The sequence below is a fragment of the Pogoniulus pusillus genome, chromosome 24 (genome assembly GCF_015220805.1).
Source record: "Pogoniulus pusillus isolate bPogPus1 chromosome 24, bPogPus1.pri, whole genome shotgun sequence".
Lineage (NCBI taxonomy): Eukaryota > Metazoa > Chordata > Aves > Piciformes > Lybiidae > Pogoniulus > Pogoniulus pusillus.
In genome coordinates, this window is record NC_087287.1 from 19,377,633 (window position 1) to 19,391,738 (window position 14,106).

Sequence of the window (14,106 nt, forward strand, 5' to 3'; positions counted from 1 at the left end):
ACATCTCTGTGGGTGCCATGGACAGAGGCACTGAGTGCAGCCTCAGCAAGTTTGCTGCCCACACCAAGCTGTGTGGTGCTGCAGCCAGGCTGGAGGGCAGGGATCCATCCAGAGGGACCTGGGCAGGCTGCAGAGGTGGGCACAAGCCAAGCTCAGGAGCTGCAACAAGACCAAGTGCAAGGTCCTGCAGCTGGGTGGAGGCAATGCCAAGCACAAATCCAGAGTGGGCAGGGAATGGCTGGAGAGCAGCCCTGAGGAGAGGCACTTGGGGGTGCTGCTGGAGGAGAAGCTCAACAGGAGCCAGCAGTGTGCACTTGCAGCCCAGAGAGCAACCAGAGCCTGGGCTGCAGCAGCAGCAGTGTGGGCAGCAGGGTGAGGGAGGGGATTCTGCCCCTCTGATCTGCTCTGCTGAGACCCCACCTGGAGTCCTGCATCCAGTTCTGGAGCCCCTGGGACAAGAGGTCTGTGGAGATGCTGGAGAGTGTCCAGAGCAGGGCCAGGAGGATGCTCAGAGGCTGCAGCAGCTCTGCTGTGAGCACAGAGTGAAAGAGTTGGGGCTGTGCAGGCTGGAGCAGAGGAGGCTCCCAGGGGACCTTCTTGTGGCCTGCCAGGACCTGAAGGGGGCTCCAAAAAAGCAACTGGGGAGGGACTTTTGAGGGTGTGAGGGAGTGGCAGGAGTGGGGGGAATGGAGCAAAGATGGAGGTGGGGAGAGTGAGGCTGGAGGTGAGGAGGAAGTTGTTGAGCAGGAGAGTGGTGAGAGGCTGGACTGGGTTGCCCAGGGAGGTGGTTGAGGCCCCATGGCTGGAGGTGTTTGAGGCCAGGCTGGCTGAGGCTGTGTGCAGCCTGCTCTAGGGTAGGGTGTCCCTGGGCATGGCAGGGGGGTTGGAACTGGCTGCTCCTTGTGCTCCCTTCCAGCCCTGACTGCCTCTGTGATTCTATCAGCTTGCTCTATTTGCTTAGAGATGGATGATGAACAAAGTTGAGGATTCCTCTTGCTTACTGCAGGTGGGGTTGGACTGGATGACTTTTGGAGGTCCCTTGCAACCTAAACCATTCTATGCAAAGATCCATGGAGTAACCCCAAAGTAGAGCAGTGCAGCAGCAATCCAAGCCTCTGGCTCAGAAGAAGAGAGCTTTACAGATGTTTCCCAGGCTGAGTCAGAATGATGCTGTTCAGCTGTCTGGCTCCAACCATCTGTTTCATTTCCTGGCCCTGGAGGAGCAGAGGCTATCAGCAGTGTCTCAGATAACAATGAACTGTACTCTTTGAGTCTGGTTTTGTGCTAATTCTCCAGGGCTGTTTTACAGGTCCAAGTTGTGACCTAGTTGTGAATGAACAGCCAGGTTGATAGGACAGGGCTGGCTGCTAGGCTGGGCTGGCTGAGCTTGGAGCTGTCTCCCAACCTGCTTGGTTCTATGATTAGATGTGACATTCTTGACATGCAGTTCTCTTACCAAGCCCTGTGGCTTAGCAGCTGTTTCATATTTGCCTTCCTGGCTTAGGTGAGGCAGATGCTGAGGAAGTCATGGCAAAAGTTCTTTACTCTGGGGGTGCTGGAACACTGCAACAGGTTGCCCAGGGAGGTGGTTGAATCCCCATCCCTGGAGATCCTCAAGGTGAGGCTTGACATGGCTCTGAGCAACCTGATCTAGCTGAGGCTGTCCCTGCTGAGTGCAGAGGGGGTTGGACTGGCTGAGCTTTGGAGGTGCCTTCCAGCCTGAGTCATTCTGTGGTTCTCTAATGGCAGCTGGGAGCAAGGAGCTCAAAAGCAAGCAGTATGTATGGATATTGTGCTGAACTTCCTCCTTATGGCCAGCCTACATCTCCCCTGCTCAAGTGTCAAACCATTGCTCCTTGTCCTATCCCCACAGGCTCTTCTAAACAGTCCCTCCCCAGCCTTCCAGTAGGCTCCTTTCAGATACTGAGGTATAGGTCTAAGGACTCCCCACAGCCTCCTGTTCTCCAGGCTGTACAGCCCCAGTTCTTTCAGCCTGTCTTCAGAGGAGAGGTGCTCCAGCCCTCTGACCATCTTGGTGGCCTTCATCTGGGTCCTCCTGGACACAACAGGTTGTGACAGTTTGGGAGTTCCCTGCCCCCCCACTCTTATGAAATCACCCAGACTGGACTCAGCTGAGCTGGCAGTTAAGCACTGAAGCTTTCTACTCACAGCTCAGCACAAGACACAAGCAGATAGTTACAATATTCACAGCTCCAGACAGCAGCAGACAAGGTAAAGGCAATGCAGAAACACAGCAGCCCTGCCAGAAACCAGAGTGCCCAGGAGGGGCTCCCAACCACCCTGCCACCTTCTTCCCACCCCTCTGCCTTACCCCAGACTCTGCCTTAAGTGAGCTGCAAGGGTGGGCAAGGGGGGTTAGAAGCAGAATTAGTTGGGTTACACAGCAGAAGGGCCAGGGAGAAAGCACAGACTGCAACAGAGACACACACACTGACACTGTCTTATCTCTGCTTGTGTCCTTGCTTTCATCCATCTCAGCCAGCCTGTGAGTGCAGCAGAGCTCAGCATCATTTCCTTTGCACAGCCTAGAGTCTAATTCCTCCCATTAAAATATTCCAGTTTAGCCTCAGACTAGCACAGGGGTGCACATTTCTCTTGTGTTGGGTGCCCCACTGCTGGGCACAGTACTCCAGGTGAGGACTTTCCCAGAGCAGAGGAGTAGAATCACCTCTCTTGACCTGCTGGCCATGCTGCTTTGGGTGCAGCCCAGGGTGTGATTTGCCTTCTGGGCTGCAGGTGCCTGTTGCTGGCTCGTGTCCATGTATTGCCATGTCTAACCTGGATGTATGCCAAGGTGTGGAAGGCTTTCCTTTGCATCTTCTGATGCACTGCAAGGGCCTGGAGCACAGCCCCGTGAGGAGAGGCTGAGGGAGCTGGGGATGTGCAGCCTGCAGCAGAGGAGGCTGAGGGCAGAGCTCATTGCTGCCTGCAGCTGCCTGCAGGGAGGCTGTAGCCAGGTGGGGTTGGGCTCTGCTGCCAGGCAAGCAGCAAGAGAAGAAGGGGACAGAGTCTGAAGCTGTGCCAGGGCAGGTTCAGGCTGGATGTGAGGAGGAAGTTCCTGGCAGAGAGTTGTTGGCCACCCAAGAAGTGGCTATGAGCAGAAGTGACCCACAGCAGAGATGTGACATTGGCTCTGCAGCCCTGGCTGTCATGAACTTCTGCCAAATCAAGCAACAACTGGGAATGACCTCCCCCTGTATCTGTTCTCTCTGTCACATCTCTGTGGCTGTGCAGAGGAAGCCTCACAGGTGGGATCAGAACTGTGCTTTCCTGCCAGCTCCCTTTCAAGCTGCTGGGGGGAAGCACTGAGTGGGAGAGCAGACACAACCTCTGGGGCAGATTAGTGCTGGAGAGATGGCAGCAAAGCAAGAATGCTCTGTCCTAGAAGGCCTCCCTAGCAATGCTGGATCATGCAATCAGAGAATCATCAGCCAGGCTGGAAGAGAGCTCCAAGCTCAGCCAGCCCAACCTAGCACCCAGCCCTGCCCAACCAACCACACCATGGCACTAAGTGCCCCAGCCAGGCTTGGCTGCAACACCTCCAGCCACAGCCACTCCACCACCTCCCTGGGCAGCCCATTCCAATGCCAATCACTCTCTCTGACAACAACTCCCTCCTAACACCCAGCCTATACGGGAAGTATAGGGGAGCCCCTGGGGCACACCACTGGTGCCAGCTGCCAGCAGGATGTGGCACCATTCACCGCTCCTCTCTGTGCCCTGCCCTCCAGCCTGCTCTTGACCCGCATCTGAGTAAATCAGAATCATTTCACAGCATCACAGTATCACCAAGGTTGGAAGAGACCTCACAGATCATCAAGTCCAACCCTTTAGCACAGAGCTCAAGGCCAGACCATGGCACCAAGTGCCACGTCCAGTCCTGCCTTGAACAGCTCCAGGGACGACGACTCCACCACCTCCCCGGGCAGCCCATTCCAGTGTCCAATGACTCTCTCAGGGAAGAACTTTCTCCTCACCTCCAGCCTAAATCTCCCCTGGCACAGCCTGAGGCTGTGTCCTCTTGTTCTGGTGCTGGCCACCTGAGAGAAGAGAGCAACCTCCCCCTGGCCACAACCTCCCCTCAGGTAGTTGTAGACAGCAATAAGGTCTGCCCTGAGCCTCCTCTTCTCCAGGCTAACCAACCCCAGCTCCCTCAGCCTCTCCTCGTAGGGCTGTGCTCAAGGCCTCTCCCCAGCCTCGTCGCCCTTCTCTGGACACGCTCAAGCATCTCAATGTCCCTCCTAAACTGGGGGGCCCAGAACTGAACACAGCACTCAAGGTGTGGTCTAACCAGTGCAGAGTACAGGGGCAGAATGACCTCCCTGCTCCTGCTGGCCACACCATTCCTGATGCAGGCCAGGATGCCACTGGCTCTCTTGGCCACCTGGGCACACTTCTGGCTCATGTTCAGGCAGGTATCAATCAGCACCCCCAGATCCCTCTCTGTTTGGCTGCTCTCAGCCACTCCGACCCCAGCCTGTATCTCTGCATGGGGTTGCTGTGGCCGAAGTGCAGCACCCACACTTGGAGCTGTTGAACTTGGAGCTGTTTCTTCTCCTGCCCCTTGCCTGTGATTGCTCTCGCCCTTTGCCTCCGCAGCGCTGGGACCAGAAGCTCCGGCAGGCGGGGAAGGCGCAGGCGGCGGCGGAGGCGGCGCCGCGGGGCGGCAGCGGCAGGGGCGGCAGCGGCAGAGGCGGCAGCGCCCGGCAGGCTCGCAGCTAGGGGCGGCCGCCCGACGGGACGCGCAGCGGCACTGCCGCCGGGCTCGGCGCGGGGAGCGCAGGAGAAATTGCACTATTGCACGTTATATTCTATTGTTTACTGCGGGGGCCTGGGTCCAGCTTATCACAGCTTTTATCCTCCCTCTGGTTGGTTCCTGCCTTCTGGGTTTTCTTCCTTCCCCATGAGTGCAGCAGCTGGAGATGACTTCTTTTTTCCCTCTCCCTCGTTGGTTTCGTTTGGTTTCTTTTCTTTGATGTTTTTTGTTTCTTGTTTCTGTTACTAAGAACTGTAGGCCACTGCCCTCCTCAGGTGGGGAGAGACAAGGAGGTGTCGAATTGACCATTTTTAGCTCCTGAACCTTCTTAGGGAGAGCATCCTGCAAACAGGAATGAGCTCTGCCATCACTTAAAGTCATGACTCACATACTGCCTTCTCCTTCCCACCCTTTGCCAAACCTTCCTGTGTTGAGGGGAGGCTGAAGGGTCTGATTTGGGGCTTTTTTTGGGTTCTGAAATATCTAAAGGAATTCTGCTAAGGGAATAATTTTGATCCACACACCTTTGTTAAGCCTTCTTAGAAACAAACCACTTGTGTAAGCCTTCAGATATCTCCTGCAGGACCTCTGCTGTGCTTGTACACAGGAGGCCTGGATGTTTCCAGGGCTCTGGACCTTGCAGGAGAGGTTGTGTAGAACGCAGATTGGTCTGGACTGGAAGGCACCTCCAAAGCTTGTCCAGTCCAACCCCCTCTGCACTCAGCAGGGACATCCTCAACTAGATCAGGTTGCCCAGAGTCCCATCCAGCCTCACCTCGAACATCTCCAGGGATGAGGCCACAACCATGGGACCTGATATACAATTTGCTTCCCCTCTTATAATAGGTGGGTTCCCCCCCTCCCCTTTTTATCCTTTCTTTTCTCTGCTGAGGTGTAGCAGTAGAGTGACTCACCCAGGCCTGCTTCTCAGTACAGGTCTGCACTTTCTCCTTTGGATCTGGTGGTGATATCCTTCAATCTGTGCCTACACAAACAAGCCTTTATTTCGCTGACAGATTTCCATGCTCAGTAAAATATGTCCAAATAAAAGAATTGTAGCTGCCAACACAGACCTGATCTCACTTCTGAGCCAGTGTCATTTGTTATGTGCCTGCTGAAAAAAAACAACACAGCTTGAGGGCTGTGTCCAGCTGTGGGCTCCTGCATTGAAGAGAGCTGCTGAGGTGCTGGAAGGTGTTGAGAGAAGGACAGCAAGGCTGGGGAGGGGCCTGGAGCAGAGCCCTGTGAGGAGAGGCTGAGGGAGCTGGGGGTGTGCAGCCTGCAGCAGAGGAGGCTGAGGGCAGAGCTCATTGCTGCCTGCAGCTGCCTGCAGGGAGGCTGTAGCCAGGTGGGGTTGGGCTCTGCTGCCAGGCAGCCAGCAAGAGAAGAAGGGGACAGAGTCTGAAGCTGTGCCAGGGCAGGTCTAGGCTGGGTGTGAGGAGGAAGTTGTCAGAGAGAGTGATTGGCATTGGAATGGGCTGCCCAGGGAGGTGGTGGAGTCATCTCTGGAGGTGTTGCAGCCAAGCCTGGCTGGGGCACTTAGTGCCATGGTATGGTTGGTTGGGCAGGGCTGGGTGCTAGGTTGGGCTGGCTGAGCTTGGAGCTCTCTTCCAACCTGCTTCATTCTGTGGTTCTATGATTCCATACACAAAAAGAGATTCATAGGTTGCATTGGAAGGGATCCTCAAAGGTCATCTTGTCCAACCCCCTCCTGCAGGTTCTGTGTCCTGTAGACTCTCCACTGCAGCAAGCACCATTTGACTCTTTCCCTTCATTACAGTGGCATCAGCTATTAACACACCCCAAAGCTGCTGCAAACATCCACTGCTGCCACTCAAACCCACCAGAGTACACCAGCAGAAGTGATGCACGGAGCTGGTGCTGGATCTTGGACCCACACTGCTGGGGAAGCATCAGAAAATCTTTATCCTGATAGGAGCTGATCTGGAGAGGAACTGAGCTTGATCAGGAAACCTTTAACTTGGTAGGAATTTATCTTGATCATTTATATTGATAGGAACTGTGCTTGGTCAGGGAACATTTGTCAGGATTAATACTGATTAGAAGGGACCTGATAAGGGACCTTTAAGGGTCCCTTCTAACCCAATGCATTCTGTGATGCTGCAGTTCTTACCAGTTTGAAGACAGGATAGAGTTTTGCCCTTCCCTTTTCACCTGCAGACTGCATGAGAGCCATACCCAATCCTTCATGAAAGTTTGAGTGGCTCTGGGAAGAGTGCTCCATAAACAGCAACATTTCACAGAATCACAGAATCAGGCAGGGCTGGAAGGGAGCACAAGGAGCAGCCAGTTCCAGCCCCCCTGCCATGCCCAGGGACACCCTACCCTAGAGCAGGCTGCACACAGCCTCAGCCAGCCTGGCCTCAAACACCTCCAGCCATGGGGCCTCAACCACCTCCCTGGGCAACCCATTCCAGCCTCTCACCACTCTCCTGCTCAACAACTTCCTCCTCACCTCCAGCCTCACTCTCCCCACCTCCAGCTCTGCTCCATTTGCTTGTTTCCTTTCAGAAGCAGTTGGGCTGATGCAATCCCAAGCACTGACATAGGCTGGGCAGAGCCTGGCTTGAGAGCAGCCCTGAAGAAAAGGCCTTCTGGGTGCTGCTGGAGGAGAAGCTCCACAGGAGCCAGCAGTGTGCACCTGCAGCCCAGAGAGCAACCAGAGCCTGGGCTGCAGCAGCAGCAGTGTGGGCAGCAGGGCCAGGGAGGGGATTCTGCCCCTCTGCACCGCTCTGCTGAGACCACACCTGGAGCACTGTGCCCACTGCTGGAGCCCCTGGGACAGGAAAGGTCTGGAGGTGCTGGAAGGTGTCCAGAGCAGGGCCACGAGGATGCTCAGAGGGCTGGAGCTGCTCTGCTGTGGGGACAGGCTGAGAGAGTTGGGGCTGTGCAGTCTGGAGAGGAGGAGGCTCCGAGGGGACCTTCTTGTGGCCTTGAGGGATCTGTAGGGGGCTACAAGAAAGCTGCTGAGGGACTTGTTATGGTGCTAGGTAGTGATGGGACTTGGGGGGAATGATCCAAGCTAGAGGAGGGGAGACTGAGATTGGATGTTGGGATGAAGTTGTTCCCCATGAGGGTGGTGAGACACTGGCACAGGCTGCCCAGGGAGGTGGTGGAAGCCTCAGTCCTGGAGGTGTTTAAGGCCAGGCTGGATGTGGCTGTGGGCAGCCTGATCTGGTGTGAGGTGTCCCTGCCCATGGCAGAGTTGTTGGAGCTGGCTGCTCCTTGAGGTCCCTCCCAGCCCTGGCTGCTCCGTGGCTCTGTGAGTTGGTTCGGAGGCAGCAGCAAAAGGCAGGCAAACAAAGCAGCCTGCGGCAGGCAGCTGTGAGCTGTGGCCAGGGTGGGGATCTCACAGGGTGATGCACACAGCTACCTGTGCACATGGCAGGTAGGGAAGGGTGGACTGAAGCCATGCCTCTCCCACAGCTGACTTGCATTAGTCCAGAGGAAGATATGCAGCTTAAACCCCTCTGTGGGTAATTAGGCTGAGATGCTGCCTGTCAGAGAGCAGCCCTTTGCCTTCAGCAGCTCAGCACAGCAGCAGGCAGGGGGAATAAGCACCAAAGCTGCTTGTCACAAGCAACCTTTCCAGCTGCTGGCAGGGCTTTGACTCATGGTTTTCCTAGACCTGCTCTGCAGATGCTGGCTGTGGCAGAAGAGGAAGGGGAGATGAGTTTCTGCCTGACTCTGGTTGTGTTGGTTCCCCTTAATGCGGTAAGGAGCAGAGCGGTGATGGGGAGAAGAACTTTCACCTCCGTGCTAATGAGAGGAGCAGAGTTCAGCTGGGGGGGCTGCAGTGGGCAGCTGGGGGCCTCCTGCTTTCAGAAAGCCTTTGTTCAGAGGAAAATGCCAACTGGAGCTCCTTGGGGGTGGGGGTCTGCGGCGGTAGCAGGGGGCAAGTGGAAGGTGTCAGCGGCTTTAAAGGCAGCAGAAGATACACAGAGGCTGTGCCACGGAGCTCAGCTGGGTTCAGAAGGGGAGGGGGCAGAAGGCACCTCTGGACATCACCCAGTCCAGCCCCTCCCTGCCAAAGCAGGTTCACCCAGAGCAGGTTGCAGCCTCTGTATCACAGTATCACCAAGGTTGGAAGAGACCTCACAGATCATCAAGTCCAACCCTTTACCACAGAGCTCAAGGCCAGACCATGGCACCAAGTGCCACATCCAGTCCTGCCTTGAACAGCTCCAGGGATGGCGACTCCACCACCTCCCCGGGCAGCCCATTCCAGTGTCCAATGACTCTCTCAGGGAAGAACTTTCTCCTCACCTCCAGCCTAAATCTCCCCTGGCGCAGCCTGAGGCTGTGTCCTCTTGTTCTGGTGCTGGCCACCTGAGAGAAGAGAGCAACCTCCTCCTGGCCACAACCACCCCTCAGGTAGTTGCAGACAGCAATGAGGTCTCCCCTGAGCCTCCTCTTCTCCAGGCTAACCAATCCCAGCTCCCTCAGCCTCTCCTCGTAGGGCTGTGCTCAAGGCCTCTCCCCAGCCTCGTCGCCCTTCTCTGGACATGCTCAAGCATCTCAATGTCCCTCCTAAACTGGGGGGCCCAGAACTGAACACAGCACTCAAGGTGTGGTCTAACCAGGCTTTCTCTATGCTTCTGGCACATAGAGGCTGAGAAAAGCTTGGGCCAAGTGCAGTACAAATGGCTGGCTGAGAGATGCCTGCTCTGGGTTACACCCTGGCCAAATCCAGTGCCTGCTGGGAACAGCTCTGGGGGCTGCCAGCACCAGTCTCTGGCTCCCTTGCACGTGGCTGCTCTCCTCTAAAACACCAAGCTCTTTACCTTAAAGGGTTTGTATCTTGGAATTGAGGCAGCTAAGTCAAGAGGTAGTAAGAGTGAATGAACAAATGAGTGTTATTTTGTGCTGGGAAGGTAGTGCAGCTGCTGACACATAGATCCAGCTGTGCAGGAGAGCTTTGCTGACTGCTATTCCCTTTCCCTCACGTGGTGCAGTCTTGATGCTCTGTGGAGCACGTGAAGTTGGGACCTTTGCCTTGCCTTCCCCTTTGCTGGCAGTGCCACTGCATGACCCAAAGAGAGAAAAAAGGCCTTTGCCTTATCCATCATAGCCATCAAAATGTTTAAGACCAGGCTGGATGAGTCTTTGAGCAGCCTGCTCTACTGGGAGGTGTCCCTGCCTATGAGAGGGTTGTAACTAGGTGCTCTTTCAGGTCCTTTCCAACTCAAGCCATCCTATGACACAGGACAGCACAAGAGCTCTCTGTCCTGCAGGAGGGAGCTTAACCAGTCATTCTGCCAGCCTTGGAGGTGGGATTTCCATTCCCCCCATCACTGGAGATATTCAAGGTGAGGCTGGACAGGGCTGTGGACAACCTGATCTAGTTGAGAATAGAATAGAATAGAATCAACCAGGCTGAAAGAGACCTCCAAGCTCATCCTGCCCAACCTATCTGTCTTTGGCCTCTCTGCTGACACCTATAAGCCACTTTCTTCTCTAAAGTGTTGAGCAAAGTCACAGTTGGGCTTTGCAGCAAGTTGGAGCCACCAACCTATGTCTGAAGCATCTCACAGATGTCCAGAGCAGGGTTCGGTAGGGCAGAGGGACACAGCTCCATACACAGTCATAGAATCACAGAACCATAGAATCAAGCAGATTGGAAGAGAGCTCCAAGCTCAGCCAGCCCAACCTAGCACCCAGCCCTGCCCAACCAACCAGACCATGGCACTAAGTGCCCCAGCCAGGCTTGGCTGCAACACCTCCAGGCACAGCCACTCCACCACCTCCCTGGGCAGCCCATTCCAGTGCCAATCACTCTCTCTGCCAACAACTTCCTCCTCACAGCCAGCCTAGACCTGCCCTGGCACAGCTTCAGACTCTGTCCCCTTCTTCTCTTGCTGGCTGCCTGGCAGCAGAGCCCAACCCCACCTGGCTACAGCCTCCCTGCAGGCAGCTGCAGACAGCAATGAGCTCTGCCCTCAACCTCCTCTTCTGCAGGCTGAGGATGCCCCTGCATAGTGCAGAGGGGGTTGGACTGGATGAGCTCTGGAGGCCCCTTCCAGCCCAGCCCATTCTGTGTTTCTGTGGTTCTGCAGAAGAGTTGATTCTGGTTGACTTTGGGCAGTGCAGTTGGAGCATGCACAGGTGCAGGCTGTGGTGGCTGCTGGCAGCTGCACATGAGCCATGGCCAGCATGTTCTGAGCACTTTGCTTTCTTTCACAGCGTTGATAAGGATGACACAAAGAAAGCTGTCTGCAGCTGCCACACCCTGCAGCATCACTGCTCAGGCACAGTCAAACCCAAACCTGTCTGGGCTTGACCCTCTTTGTCAGAGTGTTCTTGTTTGGATTTGTTTGTTTGCTTGTTTAAGGGGTGGGAAAGAGCTTTTTCCACTGTAGGTATCTTGGGCAAGATGTATTTTCCCACCTCTCTTGACTGTCACTGTGATGACTTCAACCCTCCTGAGCACTGAGTTAATTAGTATCAGGTTCTTCCCACACTCCCCAGCTCCTGGAGAGCATTAGCTAAAACAGCAAAGCTGAGGCTTCCTTGCATGAGAGAAACACACAGAGATGCAGACTTGTCACAGGCATCACAGGGCAGGAGATGTTCTCATGCCCAGCTCCTGGATGGTCATGAAATAGAGCAGAGGAAGATGTTGGCAGCTGACACTGTTGGTGTGCCCCAGGGATCAGTGCTGGGCACAGTCCTGTTCAGCATCTTTAGTGATGATCTGGAGCAGGGGATTGAGTCCAACAGCAGTGAGTTTGCAGAGGACACCAAGCTAGGAGCAGCTGTGGAGCTGTTGGAGGGTATCAGAGCCCTGCAGAGGGACCTGGCCAGGCTGCATGAGTGGGCAGAGGCCAATGGGATGAGACTGAACAAGGCCAAGTGCAGGGTTCTGCACTTTGGCCACAACAACCCCAAGCAGCACTAGAGGCTGGGGCCAGAGTGTCTGAGAGCAGGCAGGCAGAGAGGGAGCTGGGGGTGCTGGGAGAGAGGAGCTGAAGCTGAGGCAGCAGTGCCCAGGTGGGCAGCAGAGGCAATGGCATCCTGGGCTGGCTGAGGAGCAGTGTGGGCAGCAGGACAAGGGAGGTTCTTGTGCCCCTGTGCTCAGCACTGCTCAGGCCACACCTGGAGTGCTGTGTCCAGTTGTGGGCTCCTGAATTGCAGAGAGCTGTTGAGGTGCTGGAAGGTGTTGAGAGAAGGGCAGCAAGGCTGGGGAGGGGCCTGGAGCACAGCCCTGTGAGGAGAGGCTGAGGGAGCTGGGGGGGTGCAGCCTGCAGCAGAGGAGGCTGAGGGCAGAGCTCATTGCTGCCTGCAGCTGCCTGCAGGGAGGCTGTAGCCAGGTGGGGTTGGGCTCTTCTGCCAGGCAGCCAGCAAGAGAAGAAGGGGCCAGAGTCTGAAGCTGTGCCAGGGCAGGTCTAGGCTGGCTGTGAGGAGGAAGTTGCTGGCAGAGAGAGTGATTGGCATTGGAATGGGCTGCCCAGGGAGGTGGTGGAGTGGCTGTGGCTGGAGGTGTTGCAGCCAAGCCTGGCTGGGGCACTTAGTGCCATGGTGTGGTTGGTTGGACAGGGCTGGGTGCTAGGTTGGGCTGGCTGAGCTTGGAGCTCTCTTCCAACCTGCCTGATTCTATGATATGTAGGTAACCATGAGGCTGAATTTCTCCCTCAGCAATTCCCTGTGAACCAGCCTGGGTTATGATTTGAAACCAGAGAAAAGACCCCAACCAGCACTGATGGAGCTCTCTGTTGCAGTCTGCGGCTGGCCATGGAAAACCAAGGAACTGTTTCATTCACAGAGCAGCTGGAGATGCATAAATGAGGCTCAAAATAAGCCCTGTCACACAGGAGAGATGATCAGAAGCAATCCCATGCTGGCAGACAGAATCACTGAATGTTAGAGGCTGGAAGGGACCTGCAGAGATCACCCAGCCCAACCCCCTGCCACAAGCAGCATCACCCAGGGGAGCCCACACAGGAATGCACCCAGCTGGGCTCTGACAGGCTCCAGAGCAGGAGGCTCCACAGCCTCTCTGGGCAGCCTGCTCCAGGGCTCCTGCACCCTCACTGCAAAGAAGTCTCTCCTCATGCTGAGGTGAAACCTTCTCTGTTCCACTTGGTGTGCATTGCTCCTTGGCTCATTGCTGTGCACCACCCAAAAGAGCTTGGCCCCCTCCCCTTGGCCCCCACCCCTCAGCTACTGCTAGACACTGATCAGATCCCTCTCAGCCTTCTCCTCTCCAGCCTGAACAGCCCCAGGGCTCTCAGTCTCTCTGCACAGGGAGGTGCTCAAGTCCTGCAGTCATCCTCCTGGCTCTCTGCTGGACTCTCTCCAGCAGGTCTCTGCCTCTCCTGAACTGGGGACCCCCAAACTGGACACAGTATTCCAGCTGTGGTCTCAGCAGGGCAGAGCAGAGGGGGAGAAGAACCTCCCCAGCCTGCTAGCCACACTCTTCCTGATGCCCCCCAGGATGCCATTGTCTCTCTTGGGCACAAGGGCACATTGCTGCCCCATGCAGAACTTGCTGCCCACCAGCACTCCAAGGCCTTTCTCCACGGAGCTGCTCTCCAGCAGGGCAGCCCCAGCCTGTCCTGCTGCCTGCTGCTGTTCCTCCCCAGAGGCAGGACCCTGCACTTGTCCTTATTGACCTTCATGAGGTTTGCCTTCCCCCAGCACTCAGCCTGTGCAGGTCTCATTGGATGGCAGCACAGCCTGGCAGGGCTGCTTTGGGCCAGCCAGCTGCTGTCTCACCTGCTGCAGGGCTGGAGGTCTTCAGTGAGTAGTAATGAAGAGAGATGGGGAACTGCTGGGAGTGGGGAGTCAGGAGGAAGGCAGCAGAAGGAACCTGTGGCTCTGCTCTGGTGCAGCTCTGCCCAGTGATGCTCTGGACGCAGGCAGTGCCCCACGTCTGTGTCGCTGGGGCAGGCACAGCCCCGGACAGCAGAGGCTGAGCTGTTCTCTCCGGTGAGCACTCCTGGCAGAGAGAAGGCCACTGAAGTGCTGTGCAATGCCTGAGGCTCTCCAGCAGCTTCAGGTGGTGCTGGAGAGCTCAAAGGGTCAGGATCCCCTAGATGTGAGCACAGGTTACTGTGTACCTAGAGCCAGCATCCAGCATCACAGCTCAGTGCTGGATTGAATGCAGCTCTCATCAGCAGAGCCATGGGCTGGGCTGGAGGCACCTCCAAAGCCCCTCTGCACTCAGCAGGGACAGCCTCAGCTAGAGCAGGTTGCCCACAGCCCTGTCCAGCCTCACCTTCCATATCTCCAGGCATGGGGCCACAACCACCTCCCTGAGCAACCTGTTGCAGTGTTGCAGCAGCCTCCTGGTGCAGAGCTTGTTCCTC

General features: G+C 56.1%; 1 protein-coding gene across 2 annotated transcripts in view; it reads left to right on the top strand.

The window, feature by feature from the left end:
• Nucleotides 1–5,859, top strand: part of FRZB (frizzled related protein) — a 38,733-nt gene extending 32,874 nt beyond the window's left edge. For both annotated transcript variants that reach the window (XM_064163988.1, XM_064163986.1), the window contains one exon: nt 4,621–5,859. In XM_064163988.1, coding sequence (XP_064020058.1) covers nt 4,621–4,743 — 123 coding nt within the window. In that variant the 3' untranslated portion in view covers nt 4,744–5,859. The remainder of the gene's footprint in view (nt 1–4,620) is intronic.
• Nucleotides 5,860–14,106: the final 8,247 nt, after the last annotated feature.